Source organism: Sinocyclocheilus grahami, unplaced genomic scaffold (genome assembly GCF_001515645.1).
Source record: "Sinocyclocheilus grahami isolate Dianchi unplaced genomic scaffold, SAMN03320097.WGS_v1.1 scaffold178.1, whole genome shotgun sequence".
In the NCBI taxonomy this organism is placed as follows: domain Eukaryota; kingdom Metazoa; phylum Chordata; class Actinopteri; order Cypriniformes; family Cyprinidae; genus Sinocyclocheilus; species Sinocyclocheilus grahami.
Genome location: NW_015505357.1, coordinates 1,517,945 through 1,533,153, shown reverse-complemented (window position 1 = coordinate 1,533,153; position 15,209 = coordinate 1,517,945). Strand labels below are relative to the sequence as shown.

General features: G+C 36.6%; 1 protein-coding gene across 1 annotated transcript in view; it reads left to right on the top strand.

Annotated features, from left to right (window-relative positions):
• LOC107594031 (plexin-A1-like) overlaps positions 1-15,209 on the top strand; it is a 235,444-nt gene that overhangs the window by 97,376 nt on the left and 122,859 nt on the right. Inside the window, exon 4 of the mRNA XM_016283960.1 lies at positions 11,665-11,796. Coding sequence (XP_016139446.1) covers positions 11,665-11,796 — 132 coding nt within the window. The remainder of the gene's footprint in view (positions 1-11,664; positions 11,797-15,209) is intronic.

The following is a 15,209-nucleotide window of genomic DNA, read 5'->3' as shown; positions in this document are numbered from 1 at the left end:
GTTTTTAGCAAATATATAGTAGAACATAAAGCGCATGTAAACTTATCATACGCAAGGTATTTTTGAATCAGATTGAGAAAATCTCAATCTGAGAATTTGAAAATTTGAGAATTTGAACTCAATCTGAAAAAATGCAAAATGCTTCATGCAATTCATTTTCAACCGCTATGTTTATATGCAAACAAATAATGCCTCAACCGATCCTCAACTTGATCCAAATCAAATTTTGATTAGATTTGAAGGGGAGGTTTGGACATGAAATAATCTGATCTAAATTTTATTTGGATCAAGTTGAGGATTGGTTGAGGCATTATTTGTTTGCATATAAACATAGCTATTGAAAATGAATTGCTTGAATCTTCACTAAAAATTGCAATCAGTGTAAATGCACTCTTAGACCATAATTATATAGTCAAGGAAAATGCCATTTTTAGAATACAACATTATGAAACCAAACTGTACTTTTATGCCTCACAGCCTTGTTTACATTAGTATCGAATTAAATATAGCATGTACTCACTGAGGGTATTACTAACAGCTTCTCCCACTATCTTTCCTCTCAATATTCTTTAGCATCACAATTCTTAAAAAAAAATACTTGCCATCCTCTCCGTAGAGTTAGCATAACACTTAGAAAATAGCCTTTCTCTTGATAACTAGCAGGAACATTGTTAGCCCTCCTCTTGATGATGCTAGCATAACTGCTTCTAGAAAGTTAGCCTTCCTCTCGATAATGTTATTATAACAAAGCTTAGAAAGCTAGCATACTATTAGCATTAGCGTAACACATGTTAGCACAACATAAGGTTGTGACAGTCCCTTATGTTTACACCAGAGCACAGACATGAGGTGTTGGGTGCACAAATTGTTAGCTAGCAATTTTTTTCAAAGGACAACAAGGTCTTTCTCTCCATTTCTGATTTAGACTCCCAAACGTGGACACGTAATGGACAGCTAACAAAAAAGAACCTGCACAGCTAATCTATAGAGGTAATTGGCAAGGAAACATATTCATTCATGTTCAATCTGTCCTGCGGTTCTCTCTTGTAAATGGAGACACATCCAGAGCATCTAACGCTAACATCGTTTAGCCGTTTCTTCAGGGACTGCTCTTTGTAGTGCAACACGCTTGTTTACGCCCCTCTGGCGTTTCACGCTGCATAGAATGTTCTCTCGGGTCCGCAGGATTCCATTTGGCGTTGGTCAGCTCTGCGGAATGTCGATGTTGATGAGGTTTCTGTGAGAAATATGTGGAATGCTGTAAACTGATAAGCGTCTTTGAAATCCTTTCCGCCGAGGGTCTGTAAGGAAGGTTAAGTGTCTCAATGTGCATTGACATTTACAGTAGACGAGCAACTTAATTGGCAACACACACTTATCCACCTCCGCGCGCGTGCACACAAACATTCTCGAATTTAATTTCAATCCGTGTGTGAAATTTATGAGCTAAATGGAACATTGAATAACCCACTTCGGATCTGTAGATGAACACTCGTGTCTAAGAATGACTTGCAGGTATTAGTAACGCAGATGTATGTTAATGTATAAGCATATTAAATCTTCAGACATCTCCATCGCCTGTGACACTTTTTTACTCGAAGGAGCTTATTTTCAAATGGAAATTCTCTTCGAAGTCAGTGCTGCTTTTTACAGCCAGTTCACTTTCAAATAAAGCACTTTACCCTTTCATAAACCTTAAAGACTCGCATCGATCCGGTTTGTACTCGTTTTTATAAGATGTGTTATGAATGGTTTTATATGACTTCGGTCTAAAGTAAATAGCCAATGAAATGCTCTCTTATCTAGGTTTATAATTAGTTCCAACCCCCAAAAAGTAGCCAATGCACACTATATAATAATAATGTTTACCATTTACATTGGTCTTAAGTCTGGCTGAAGGCAATGCTTTGCTTCACAGAAGAAGGCTTCACTGAGATTATTTTGACCTGCTCACCCTCTGCAGATTGTATCACGCATCTCTCTCTCTCTAGTTTTCAAGCACCGCCAGGTAGTTTGTCCCTGCGGAGCCCGTCCTCAAGTGATCCTCTTCCTCTGAGCTAAAACGCAGTGTTTTCTGTGTGCTCAGGTATGTTAGATTGTCTTGCAGGGGTGAGATTGGGAAAATGCCTCTCTCGCTCTCTTCGCTTTGATGTGTCAAGTACGTTCACATCCTTATGGAAGAGTTTTTGTTCGGCTTTGTCAGTATTATTCCCTCACTCCATTGTTGCAGATGGCATTTCGGTGACACTCGCTGAGAGCCGCCATTGAGGATTACAGACCCGTCTCAAACAGCGTAGCTTGTCGCGTGGAGTGTGACCCTTAAAAGTGACACAAGGTTTGGGCAAATATTTTGAGAACCATCTGATTGCACTGTTAGTATGCTAAAAATGTAGCTTGTTATGCTCTGATTGCGACGCTGTCCCATATTTTGGTTTTACAGAATTTTTGTTGAGCTTGCAATCATGGGGGTGTTCACATTTAGTCGAGCTTCTGTTTGTGGAAAATAAATTTAGCCGTGTATGTGACCTGCTCCATTATTACGCTGTTTTGACCTTTTCCATATGGCAAAAATCTGGCTAACAGAATACATGCTAAATGTAAGTTGTAAACAGAATGAAGGAAGAAAGTATATTTTTCATATTTAAAATACAGTATATTTATTTTACACCTCCAAAAGCCTAAATATATCAGAATGTATAGGAAAAAAAAAAAAAAAGTCATTTATACATTATATACGTTATATCTTTTTTTTGCTGCTTTGGGTTTTGTATTGAATGAAAAAGAAAAGTATCAATTTGTTTTGTTTTTTTACTATTAGACATCAGTTGATGATTAAGTAAAATACAATGCTGTTATAATAGTGCATGTAATTAACAATAAATGTATACTTTAACAATATACTCTTCTCTACAGTTTTATTTCTAGCGAACTAATGAGCTACGGAAATTTAATGACATATCTGAGGGAAATAAAATGTCAGGTGACTTGTACTAACAGTTATTGTTTGAAGCTCATAATTAAACTGACATAATTTGAAAGCTGAGACTTTGTTTAAAAAAAAAAACTACAGTCGAATTTTGATCTCATTGTGACTTTCAACTCAAAATATTTAAGTGCGTCAGATATGGAAGAGTTGTGCTCATATGAGCCATGTAGGTTCAAATCTGGAAACAATTCCTGACTTTCCCCATTTATTATAAAACTAAATGCTGAGGAAGATGCCTTGAGAGAACTCAATTTTTTGCATGTGATAACCCAAGTCATAAGTTGATGAAGTTGTGGCATTTGCGTTCACAAACGAGCTGTTTGGATCCACATTTAGCATTCAGAGATGAAGTATAGGCAGGCACGATGTGTAGTTAAAGAAATCGTCGCCGGAGGCTTCCCTAATGACTATTGGTATTGCAGTGTTACGCTGAGCTCCATAGCATCCCATTTATTCGTTATTTTTGTCCGTAGCTTGCTCTTGTCAGAGGTTTGAGTGTATGAGAAGTGGCCTGGCAGTTCCAGCATGCAGCTTGTGACAAATGGAGATGACTTAGAAGTTGCTTTCATACTCACTGCAGGGCAAACTCCCATTTTTTCCACCTAGTTTTAAGCGCGCAGTCTGTCTTGCTTGACTGCCGGTGTGCGTCTGTTGTGTCAAGAGGACCTGAAGCGGGAGGGGGAGGTCTGAGAGAGGAAGATAGAGAGTGGGAGAGAGCGAATTGCGGAAAGACGACAAGTAGGAAAATAGAAATGAAATTCCTCACAATGCTCCGAGGAGCCTTCGAACCCGGGGCCAAATCAGATATTGCAAGGGAAGTGGAACGATCTCGAATGAGCTTGAGCTGCTATCTGTTGCACAAACTGTCATAATGAAACGTTTACGACTGGGGTTAGAAAATAGGTCACCGTCTAGAGACCTCTATATTAGCCCGTTCTCCCTTCGCCCCGCTTTCTGAGACTGCCTAGTACCCAATGCCCATGAGGTGCACTTGTTTTCCCCGTAAAACCCATCTGAGCCGATGAGTATATTTTGTCTGTGCCGCATAAAAGAGTTGTCCCTCGGTGAAGACTACGAGTCTCTCCATGGCTTTCAGGGTTTTGACCTGCTTCCTCCAGTACACAAGTTGTTTTTGCATCTCCAGGATGAGGATTAGCATTGCAGGACAGGTGAGCTGTGTTTAATTAGCATGTCTAAGTCCTGCTCTGTTGAAGCATCTGGTGGGTAAAATGGTTCAGTTAGTACAAAAGGTATGAGGATACGGAACTAAAGGCCAATGAACAGAAGATACAGTTTTGAGCTAATGGTTAGCATGCATTCTCTATCTATCTTTTGCAATTGTTATATTAAAATTCTATGCTATTTTGTCTAAATAAAATAAAAAAATAAAACACTAAGAACCACAGTCAGTTGTTTTAACTGCTACAAGTGAATTTAGGCATCATAACATTAATAACCGGTATAAAATTGGATATTACCATGTGCAATTAAGCATCACCCAATATAGAATATATCCAATATCAAACGATAATGGTATGGTGCCGATATATTTTGCATCCCTAGGCCAAATAAGCCAAATATAACCTACAAAATCATTAGCAACAGTGTTAGCACATACATCTCTCTCCATTTCAAATCTTACCTATAGCCGAAAGATCTATTTTTCATCTTGTTATCTGCAGTGCTGAATCTGTTCGCCACTGTCGTTGCGTAAGCCTGTCCCAGGGGTGCTCCCCGAGTCTCTTCCTCCAGGCTCGGCTGGTTTCTTCTCAGGGGAACGAGCCAGGATGGACAGTGGTGGCAGCGTTTCAGGCCAGTTTGAGCCCAGCGTGGGCCTTCCGTCTCATTAATTAGCCAGTGATTTTGCTCAATCAGATGCAGATCTTTACTTCAAGGGCTGCATATCAAAGGCAGGAATCTGGTGGCTGGTTTATTATTCACAGGGAGACCTAGTTATGTCAAGAGCATGCGAGTGGAGCTTGTAGCAGTGGCGGGGGTGAGTGGCGGAGGAGATGCTGTACCCATGGAGAGCCTGAAAGATTAAAAAGGGTGGAGGCTGAGACATGCCTGCCGCTCTCCGGGGACCGAGCATCGACTCCCCTTCTTCCTTTATTATTTCCCCCTCTTCTCTCGCTCACGCCGTCTCTCCCCCTTATCATTTAGTCACCGCGATGCTGCACACGACAACACAAAGACCAAACAGATGCGACATTGATCTTCAGCGTCTCCAGCTGGATTATACCCCTGGTTTATTCAAGCCGTTCAAGCATGCAAAGACCAACCCTGCTCCTGTTTCCTTGTCTTATTAATGATGAAACTCACCGGGGAGTGGGCATTGGGTCCCCAGGAGCCGCGCAGTGGCATGCCATCATCGTGCCCACTGGGACTGTCTGTCCACAGCTGCTTTTTGGCCGGCGTCCTATAGCGAGAGCAGCAGCATGGCAGAGAAAGATGATTAATTTCACAGAGTAATCTGTCACGCTGATCAAGCCCAATGAGTTTGTGTGTACCTGGTTCTGTTCTTGCTGGCAAGATGCAGACTGTGAAGTCAGCAGGTGCCATGGGAAGTCTTGGATGCCCTCCAGAAAAGGGTCAAAGAGGCTGGAGACGCTCTCACTAAGCGACTCTTCCTGCAAAACCGTGATTCTCAAGGCCTTTGGAAATTACAACAATATTGTACAGGATGTAGCAGGGTTGTTCAAAATTCAATATTGTATAATTGGCTTACTTTTCATAAGTGGGCTTTTAAGGCATGTATGTATATACATATATACTGTATATAATGCTATATATATATATATATATATATATGTGTATATAAATAATGCTTGATATATATATGTGTGTAACTAATACTAATATCATTAGTTTTGCAAAAAAATATACATATATGTAGAGAGCGAGAGATAGACAGACAGATTTACATACTATTTATAAATATATATAATTTTTTTAATGTTTATATATAAATATATTATTTTCATTATGTATAAATGTATTAATATTAAATAATTTTTTTAATACTTTTTATTTTAAAATAATATTTAAATAAGATCGAGCCAAAATTCAATATTTTTCTTGGTAAAGTTATGAAAATTATGGTCACACTGTATTTTAAGGCCCAATTCTCACTATTAACTACGACTTTTTCCTCAAATGCCTGATTTTCTGCTTATTAATTGTTAATAAGCTAGCTGTTAAGTTTGATGAACAGTAGAGGGCCGAGAACTGAACCTTGAGGAACACCCTGTGTTAGTGGAGCAGAGGCAGATTTATACCCTTGTAAAGTGACAAAAAACTTTCTGTTGCGGGTATAGGAAACGAGCCACGAAAGAGCTGAACCAGTGATACCGATATCAGAAAGACACGGGATAAGTAAATCATGGCAAACTGTGTCAAATGCAGAACTGAGATGGAGAAGAATCAAAATGTTCATTGACCCTGAATCCATGGACAGAAGAATGTCATTAAACACACGAAGAAGGGCAGTTTCAGTGCTATGAGTTGGGTGAAATCCTTACTGAAAAGGTACAAAAAGATCATTACCATCTAAATATTATCGCAATTGTGAGAGAGCGGAGACTCACTGTATCAGATGTCGAGGAGGAGATGGAGAGGGCTCACAGCCGATCAGTGTGACAGGATCACTAAAAATGTCAGGTTAGTCATTCAAAACTTTTTGTGTGAAGAGAGAAGTCCAGAAAATAATCCAGATCTGCCGAATCCCAGCAAAAATATAAACGGCAAAAACATAAACGGCAAAAACATAGCGACAAGCAAACATCAAACAGATATCAGCGTGAAGCAGCAGCACAAGGGCGCCAAGTGTTCTCATGTGGTGGAAGATAATAGTGAGAATTGATCCAAAAAGTATTTATTAATATTATTAATTGTTAATCATCAATATTTTAATTTTGCTGACTTGCATTGAAATTTTAACTGCAATTCTATATCCTATGTACCTAAATTCAAATTTAGTATTTAACTAGATCTTAAAATGCATTTTCAATTCAGTTCTGAATGGTGCACAAATGCAGGTATATAGAGGGCAATATGGACATAAGGCACACCAAATTTAATCTGTAAACTGGCTAAGGACTCTTGCAAAATGCATCCAAATGTGTTCGGAAACTGTATTTTTGTCCTATGGTTTAAAAAGAGCTTTAATGATTTTTCATTTGCAATATTATAGCTTCATTTCCTCTGAACACCCAGTTGAGGATGATGTGCAAACGCTGAGGTCAAACTCCAGTAGCAGCAAAAATGCGTCCATGGAATAGCCAGCATGCTTTCAATCCTGCAATTCAGCTCAGCATCCTTTATTGATCATACTCCAGCGTGTTGATGTCAAGACACGAAACGTCCGAGAGCGACCTCATGGTCCGCACATTATCCGTGGCTGAGAGGGCACTAATGAAATTGGATTCAGGCTCATCTGGAAAGTGCCCTCCTGTTTGATTTAATTAGCCAAATGTCTCCGCTCCCCATCCAAGCTGGAGTAAAATGATTTTCAACAACGGAGAGTTGATGGGTCGCCGCAGTCTCCGGCAGAGAAAAACGCCTGGGTTTCGTGACAAAACTCCTGTCAATCATTCACTCCACCAACGCTCTCGTAGTATTTCAGTGTACACTGAAATTGTCAGCTGCCTGTGAGGGACAACTTTCTTTTTCTTTCCTTTTTCCCATCTGAAGGCTTACATAAGAGACAGCCACTAGCTCTTTAATGTCTAGGACAGTTTATCATTGCACCGACTGTTGACCTCATCAATGTCATAGGGTCACATACAAATTCAGACATGCTTTACCAGAGACGTTGACGAGATTGAAAAGGCCAGACCTGTTTCAATTTGCTCTGAAGCCGTCAGGAGTGACCCTTCAATGAACCCTGGTCCACCTTAATTATTGTTCATCCATAGACCAGCATTAATGAAGACTGCAGGGCTCTGTTTCTTAATTTATAGGTTCCTATATTAGGTTATTACCCAGTGTGCTCATTATGTGCAGTCTGCTTCTGTCCTGAAATGATTCTGTTATGACTTACTGTAATGGGACCATAAACATAAGAAGATAATGTAAGTAGTAATCATGGAACATATTCATCTAAAAAGAATGTGTGAATTCAATATTTGTTTTGGTATGAATGATTTGAGTGCGGCACATAGAGAAGTCGTCCCCAAAGACATTTGGCCGTTTTTGGTTTAAAGGTGAAGCGTCATTTATCAGTACGCTACAAAATTCTGGACTATATGTTGACCTCTGTGGTTGAAACATGAAACTGCACGTTACTCATTATTTATTATTATTTTTCCAAATGTATTCAGTTGTACTTTGGCATTGCTTTTCAACATAGATTATTATCAGTACTATTGTTGTTATTTGTATGTTTTTTTTTGCATAGTGATTGCTTCTTAAGAAAATGTTATGTTATTATAAATGATGTATTGAAATAGATGATACTGTTAATGTTGTCATGAATATAGCCATTGTTGCTGATATGGCATTAAAACATAAATAAACAAACAAAAAACAAATAAATATCAGATCTGAATCTACATAGATTATTTTGATGGGTTGATATATTTAATATTGCATTAGAATTTATATGTCATTCATATATTTTAAATATGTTAATATTAAATATAGTTATTTATTTATATATAAATATATTAAATAGTTATTTAAAACTATAAAAATATATAAAAAATTAATATAAATATAACTATATTCTATAAAACTATATAAACTATAAATAAACCATGAACTATAAAAGTATTTATCTATATAAATATAATGTATTTATATAATGTCAAATATAAAAAATATCGAATATACTGTAAAATATTTAAAAAATAAACTATAAATTAAAATACTATTAAAATTTTAAATACATAAATAAAGAAATGTATAATATAAAATGTAAAATATCTTTTAAATATAAAATGTCATTAATAATAATTAATAATAATAGTATTTAGCACTGTATACTTTTCTTTAAACCAAAGTGCACTGAATAAAAATAGCGAAGACACATTTTTTCTCAGAAGTTATTAAATAATTACGAAGAATTGGAAGTATGCATTGAATTAAGTAAAGATACTTAAATAGTATTTCAGTGTATTTCACAGTGGGTCCTGTGACCCAGGAAGTGATCGAACATTGTATCTAAAGCAGAGACGGTAGCAGTAACCCTCCAGACTATGGTGTATTGGGATTCAGCTGCAGTCAGTGGGGAGAATTGGATTTGTTTTTGTTTTTTCACTTTCCAACTTCCATCTCTCCTGACACCTTTATTGAGGCAGCGTGAGACAGAGAGTTCTCTAGCTCTTGCTGCTTCTTCCTGTTAAGCGAAAGATGGGCCATCTGCCAAGAATCTGCAATTTGAAGAGTCATTGCACAATTATGTCAATCTGCACGACTCTGAAAAAGGGGCGGAGAAATGCAGATGGCAACTCTTGCTCACCCTTGAAGAACAATTATATATGTTTATCCCATTTAATCAGTTTCATATGGCAGAGAAACTTGCATGGGAGTTTGTTAGTTGCATTATCCTGCTACTCGACATATTAAGCAGGCCCAAAAATTGCTATAAACCAAAGCATAGCAGTGGGCAGTATTTTTAGATTAGTATTCCTGCTCCATGCGGCTAAAGCATCTCCCTCCTGTCATGCGTTCTCCTGCACGGACACAAGGGAAGATCCTTTCTCTCTGTCTTCCAGCTCACGTCCCACTGCAAGAACTTCAGCGTTACTTGGCAAGAGTTCCAGAAGGATTGGCTGAGGGAGAGGATGTGATGTCCTTGAGCTGTTATCTGCCTCTACTTCATAATGAACCGCGTCCCGTGGGAGTAATGCTCAATGAAGTGATGGAGGGGGAGACGGACAACAGACTCCAACTCCCAGACTGCTTTGCTGTCTTGCGAGCCTCCATCACCCACTGAGCAACAATATAAAGGGTTCTTATAATCATGGAAAACACTGAATTAAAAAAGTGTAGAAAGCCTGAAGCTGGAAATTAAAAATGGAAATAAAATTAAAAAAAAACATAACCCAAAAATTATAGTGTAAAGGCCTGAAGCTGGAAATTAAAAATGGAAATATAATTCTAAAAAACATAACATAAAAGTATATTGTAAAAGGCCTGAAGCTGGAAAATGAAAACGTAAATATAATACTAAAAATCAAGAAGTATTTTTTTATTTGTTTTATATTTGCACTTTTAATTTTTTATTTCATTTCATTTGGTGTTTATACATAACAACAATATAATAGTTTAAATATGATTAAAATGGAATGGAAAAACATCTGAATTGTGTTTAAAATAATAATAATTGCCATGAGTAGGCTTATTTGTTATTCACTACTAAATTGTATTTTATTATATTTTATTTTACCAACAATATAGTATTTTAAGTATGATTTGAATTAACAAATAAATACAATTAATTGGTTCATGACATTGAAATGTAAAACTCTCCCAGTATATGAAATATTTGAATAATAATAATAATACTAATTATAGAAGTAGTAGTAGTGGTAGTATTTTTTTATTATTATTATTATTATTATTATTATTATTATTTAGACTGACTCATGCACTACTAAATATTATTCACTATTTGCATTGGTTTATTAAATATTTTGTCTTACTAATTATGCTAAATACTTAGACACCAATAAATTATACTCTTAGTTCTTATAAATAAATTAATAATAAAAAAATCAAATTAAATTCTGCAGATTTTACCCTCAAAATCAGTACAGAAATTGTGGAAAAAGTCCACCAATTCTGTCCATGCCAGTAATGACAATTTTTTTTCCCTTGATATAAATGTTCTATAAATATGGCAGTTTACTTGAGGTCATGTCGCACAACTTTAGGTTTTAGTTAAAGACAAGAAGTGCTGATTAAGTTGGCTCTATTTTCAGATGCTTGTAGGTGTAATTTTAGTTCTTATGATCTGGCTGCAGGGTTTGACCCAAATAGGCCACACTGTCGACTCCCAGGTGTGGGCGGCTAAAAACGTCCTGCAACTCTTTGGCTCTGTGATGTGGACCTTTATGAGGGAAACCGAACTGCTTTAGCGGCTATTGTGTTTTTGTAAGTGGGTCGTCCGGTGCTCCAGTGTACTCAGGTGCTGCAGGTGCTCTCTTCATTAGCGATGGGGTGGTGTCAGAGGGCCCAGATAATGCGCTCCCATGGCGCTCGGCGAAGGGGACGGTCATTAATCAGCGGGATGCGGCACCGGAGCCGAGCACATCATTAGGCCCTGAAACATCACGGGATGCGGGGGTCACGCTCCCCTGACCTTGCATCAATAAGGCCGGGGAGGGGGACTTAAAGAAGGGTATGACTCTGGGTGATGCTCGGGTGGGCCAAACAGAGGAAGGAAGCAGAAAAAGAGGCTGTGTGGTTATTATTGACCAAGATCCATTTGTTTAGCATCGAGGCCAGAGTTACTCCCCTTTAAGCATCGTTGTGAAGCCCGCAGAGTTAAATGACTGTATTATGTAGCTTAAAGAGACACCAAACCAAAAACCTTTTGACAGTTTCCATTATAAACCTATTTTTCTACCTTGTAGAAGCCGGAATGCTGCACAAAGCGATCAGCTGATTAAATCACAGCCAGTCTGGACAATATTTGATGTGTATTAAATGTCTATCTTCTCTGTTTCTTTCAGATCTTGGTGAACTCCATTACCCAGCCTGCACTGCTGTATGAGAACGTGGTGGTGAGCGAAGGGAACCCAATTTTGAGAGACATGCTGTTCAGCCCTGACCATCAATACATCTACACGCTCACAGATAAAGAGGTAAGACTTCAGGGAGTGTGCTGTTTGACATTGATGGTCGACGGCTTTTATTTGGCTAGAATGTTCTGAGGAGCCCAACGGACAAACAGTGTGGTCTGGTCACGCACCTGAGTCCCCAAAGATGCCAAATAGAGAGGAAAGCACACATACACAGAATGAAAGTACAAGTGAAAGGACACTTTTTTCCAAACATTTGGTTGAAATGGCAAGAATGGAAGTATGAGATTTTAGCTTCTTCATAGTAGCTATTGTTTACCTCGATTTTTTTTTTCATTTATGCATTTGCCGTACGCTTTTATCCAAAGTGGATTATTTTACTTTTTAAGGTTTACATTTGATCAGTTCATTGATTCTCTGGGAATTGATCCCATGACTTTGGAGTTGCAAGCACCATTCTATACTGTTTGAGATAATGGAAGTACCTACATGGGCACTTGCTGGCAGCCTTTCCTTTGCCATCTTGTCCAACTTATCCTTTTCAAGTTTTATTTTAAAATACATATTTTATTTTAGAGAAAATAAAAGCTTTTTTAGCATTAGCATATATTTAGTCTAAAAAAAGCCTTTTTTTGGGCATTTATTATTATTATTATTATTATTGTTATTATTATTATTTCTACTTACAACATAATTGAACTAAGAAAATGTTCCACCAAAATTCTCATTAGAATGCAATAAGTCGTCATAATAATAATAATAATAATAATAATAATAGTGCTGTCAAATCGATTAATCGCACTCCAAAATAAAAGTTTGTTTACATAATCTGTGTGTACTTTGTATTTATAAATAAACACACATATGTGTATATTTAATAAATATTTATCTGTATGTGTTTGTATATTTATTTATTCAGTCATTTATTAGACGCTTTTATCCAAAGCGACTTACAAATGAGGACAACAGAAGCAATCAATTGTAGTATGAAAACAACTAAAAACAGATCCAAAACTAAAAGCTAAAACTTTATAAATACTACCTATACACATTTTAAAAATAAAGAGATTAAATAAAAATGACAAATGCATCCAACAAAATTTCAAAATGTATAAAAAAAAATTAAATAAATAAAGCTAAAAACTAGGGCTGCACGATAAATCGCATGCGATATTTAACGCACATCTTATCAGTAAAGCCGGTTCTGTAATCAGCGGTTAATCTCCATCACGTGTGTGCTTTCACATTGAGCAGCATTAACTAAACAGAGCCGTTGTTCACTGACGAGCTGCGCAAAACCACGTTCATATTCGCGCGATTTTTTGTTCAGCTCGTCAGTGAACAACGGCTCTTAATGCTGCTCAATGTGAAAGCACGCACGTAATGGAGATTTACCACTGATTACAGAACCAGCTTTCTGACAAGATGCGCATTAAATATCGCATGCGATTTATCGTGCAGCCCTACTAAAAACAATTCAAAATATTAAAGAACAAAAGGTATAAGTATATATATATGTATGTGTGTGTGTGTGTGTATATATATATATATATATATATATATATATATATATATATATGTATGTATGTATGTGTGTGTATATATATCTATATATATACTGTATATCTATATATATATATGTGTGTGTATGCATGTATTTTTTCATATATATGATTTATGTTATACATAAATATAAATATATATTACATATATTTCTTAAATGTATGTGTGTGTATTTATGTATACATATAAATATACAAAGTACACACACACATTATGTAAACAAACTTATTTTGGATGCAATTAATCGTGATTAATCGATTTGACAGCACGAAATAATAAAATTTGTTACTTTATTGCAAAATAATAATAATAATAATATTTTTTTTACTCTGTAGTGTATATCTGGCCCAGCTCCTGTCTCTCTTTTTGTGAATAAGTTGATTTGAATTTTTTTTTATGAATAAATCTATGTATCACAATCTACTATATATTTATTTTCAAACAGATTTCAAACATTTAAACATATGCCTTTATTAAAAAGTTTTTTAAACTGATGAGAAACAAACTTTTGACTGATAGTGTATATAATAGCTGGGTTGGCCTGAATATTGAAAATGCTGCTCTATTGTTACAAAGAAAAGCTGTTCAGGATGTGTATTATTCTTTATTCTGCACAGATTCACATGGTGAATTAGACTGTGTGCGTGCGTGTGTGTGAGCACGTGTGAAAAAGAGAGACCCGGAACGTCTCCTGATTGTCTGCATGTGATATTCGACACTGTGTCAGCCCCCTTCCCACTTTTCCACACACATACACACAAGCAGCAGCGCCTCTGGTAATTCACCACTTATCAGAGAAAATTGAGGAAGGGCTTCTCTGATCTTTTCTGATGGAAAAGAAAGCGTCCGAACCCCCGTCACCCCCACCATCCCCCTTTTCACTCAGACCGAGAGCTGTAGAATTCTCTCTCTCCTCTTTTTCTCCTTCCGTCTCACTCCTTCCTTTGTTTTCCTCTCGCATTTTTCTTTGTGCTTTCATGTTCTCCTCACTAAGGGCTGATTGGAGTGCTTCCTGTCTTCCTCTCATTAAAGGGCATTTCCTTCATCACCGTAACCCCATTCACTCTCCGCTAGCCCACACCGCCTCTGATTAGAGCACCGCACCGCAGCGCCAGGCTCAAAAAAAGACTTTAAACCGCGATCAAATCAGAACCCGGAGCATTTATTCTGCCATTTAATGTCAGAGATTAAGAGTAAGTACATATAACAGAATCACTGCAAACATTTGAATAATTTAGCATATTATTTTCAGATGTTCCTGCTGAGAAAAATACATAAGAGAGCTTTTAGATTGGAAATAGTGAGAAACCCTCATGGAAGTTCTCGCTGATGCAATGTAGATGCCTCTTCGGCCATAGTTTGCCCCTTTAACCTTAGGTATTCATGATAAAGTAGATGAGAGAAGAACGTAATCTCCCTCACAGTGATTAATATGTGAAACACACCCGAAACGCTGTCTACGACCAGTGTTGTGCATTATGAAGATAACTGAGTGCATTATAAAGCAATTCTTAATTGCCTTGATGAATCACTGAAAGCCTGTCATAAACATGTTTGAATCAGTTTCCACCCCAAAAATGAGAATGAAAAATAAGACATTTGACTATATTTTGTATAAATTAAATTTATTTATTTATTCGTTTGTTTGTTTATTTATTTGTGATTTTTAGTTGTGAATTTAATTGAGCATATTTATTTATAATTATTTAAAAAAGCATTATTGAAGTATTCTCATTACCATAATGCAATAAAAATCATGCTATTGTAATACAAAAGTCCTTATTAATTGTGTGAAAATAATTATTTTAATACTTAAAAATATTTATAGTTATTTTTTTACTATATATATATATATATATATATATATATATATATATATATATATATATGTGTGTGTGTGTGTGTGTATGTAA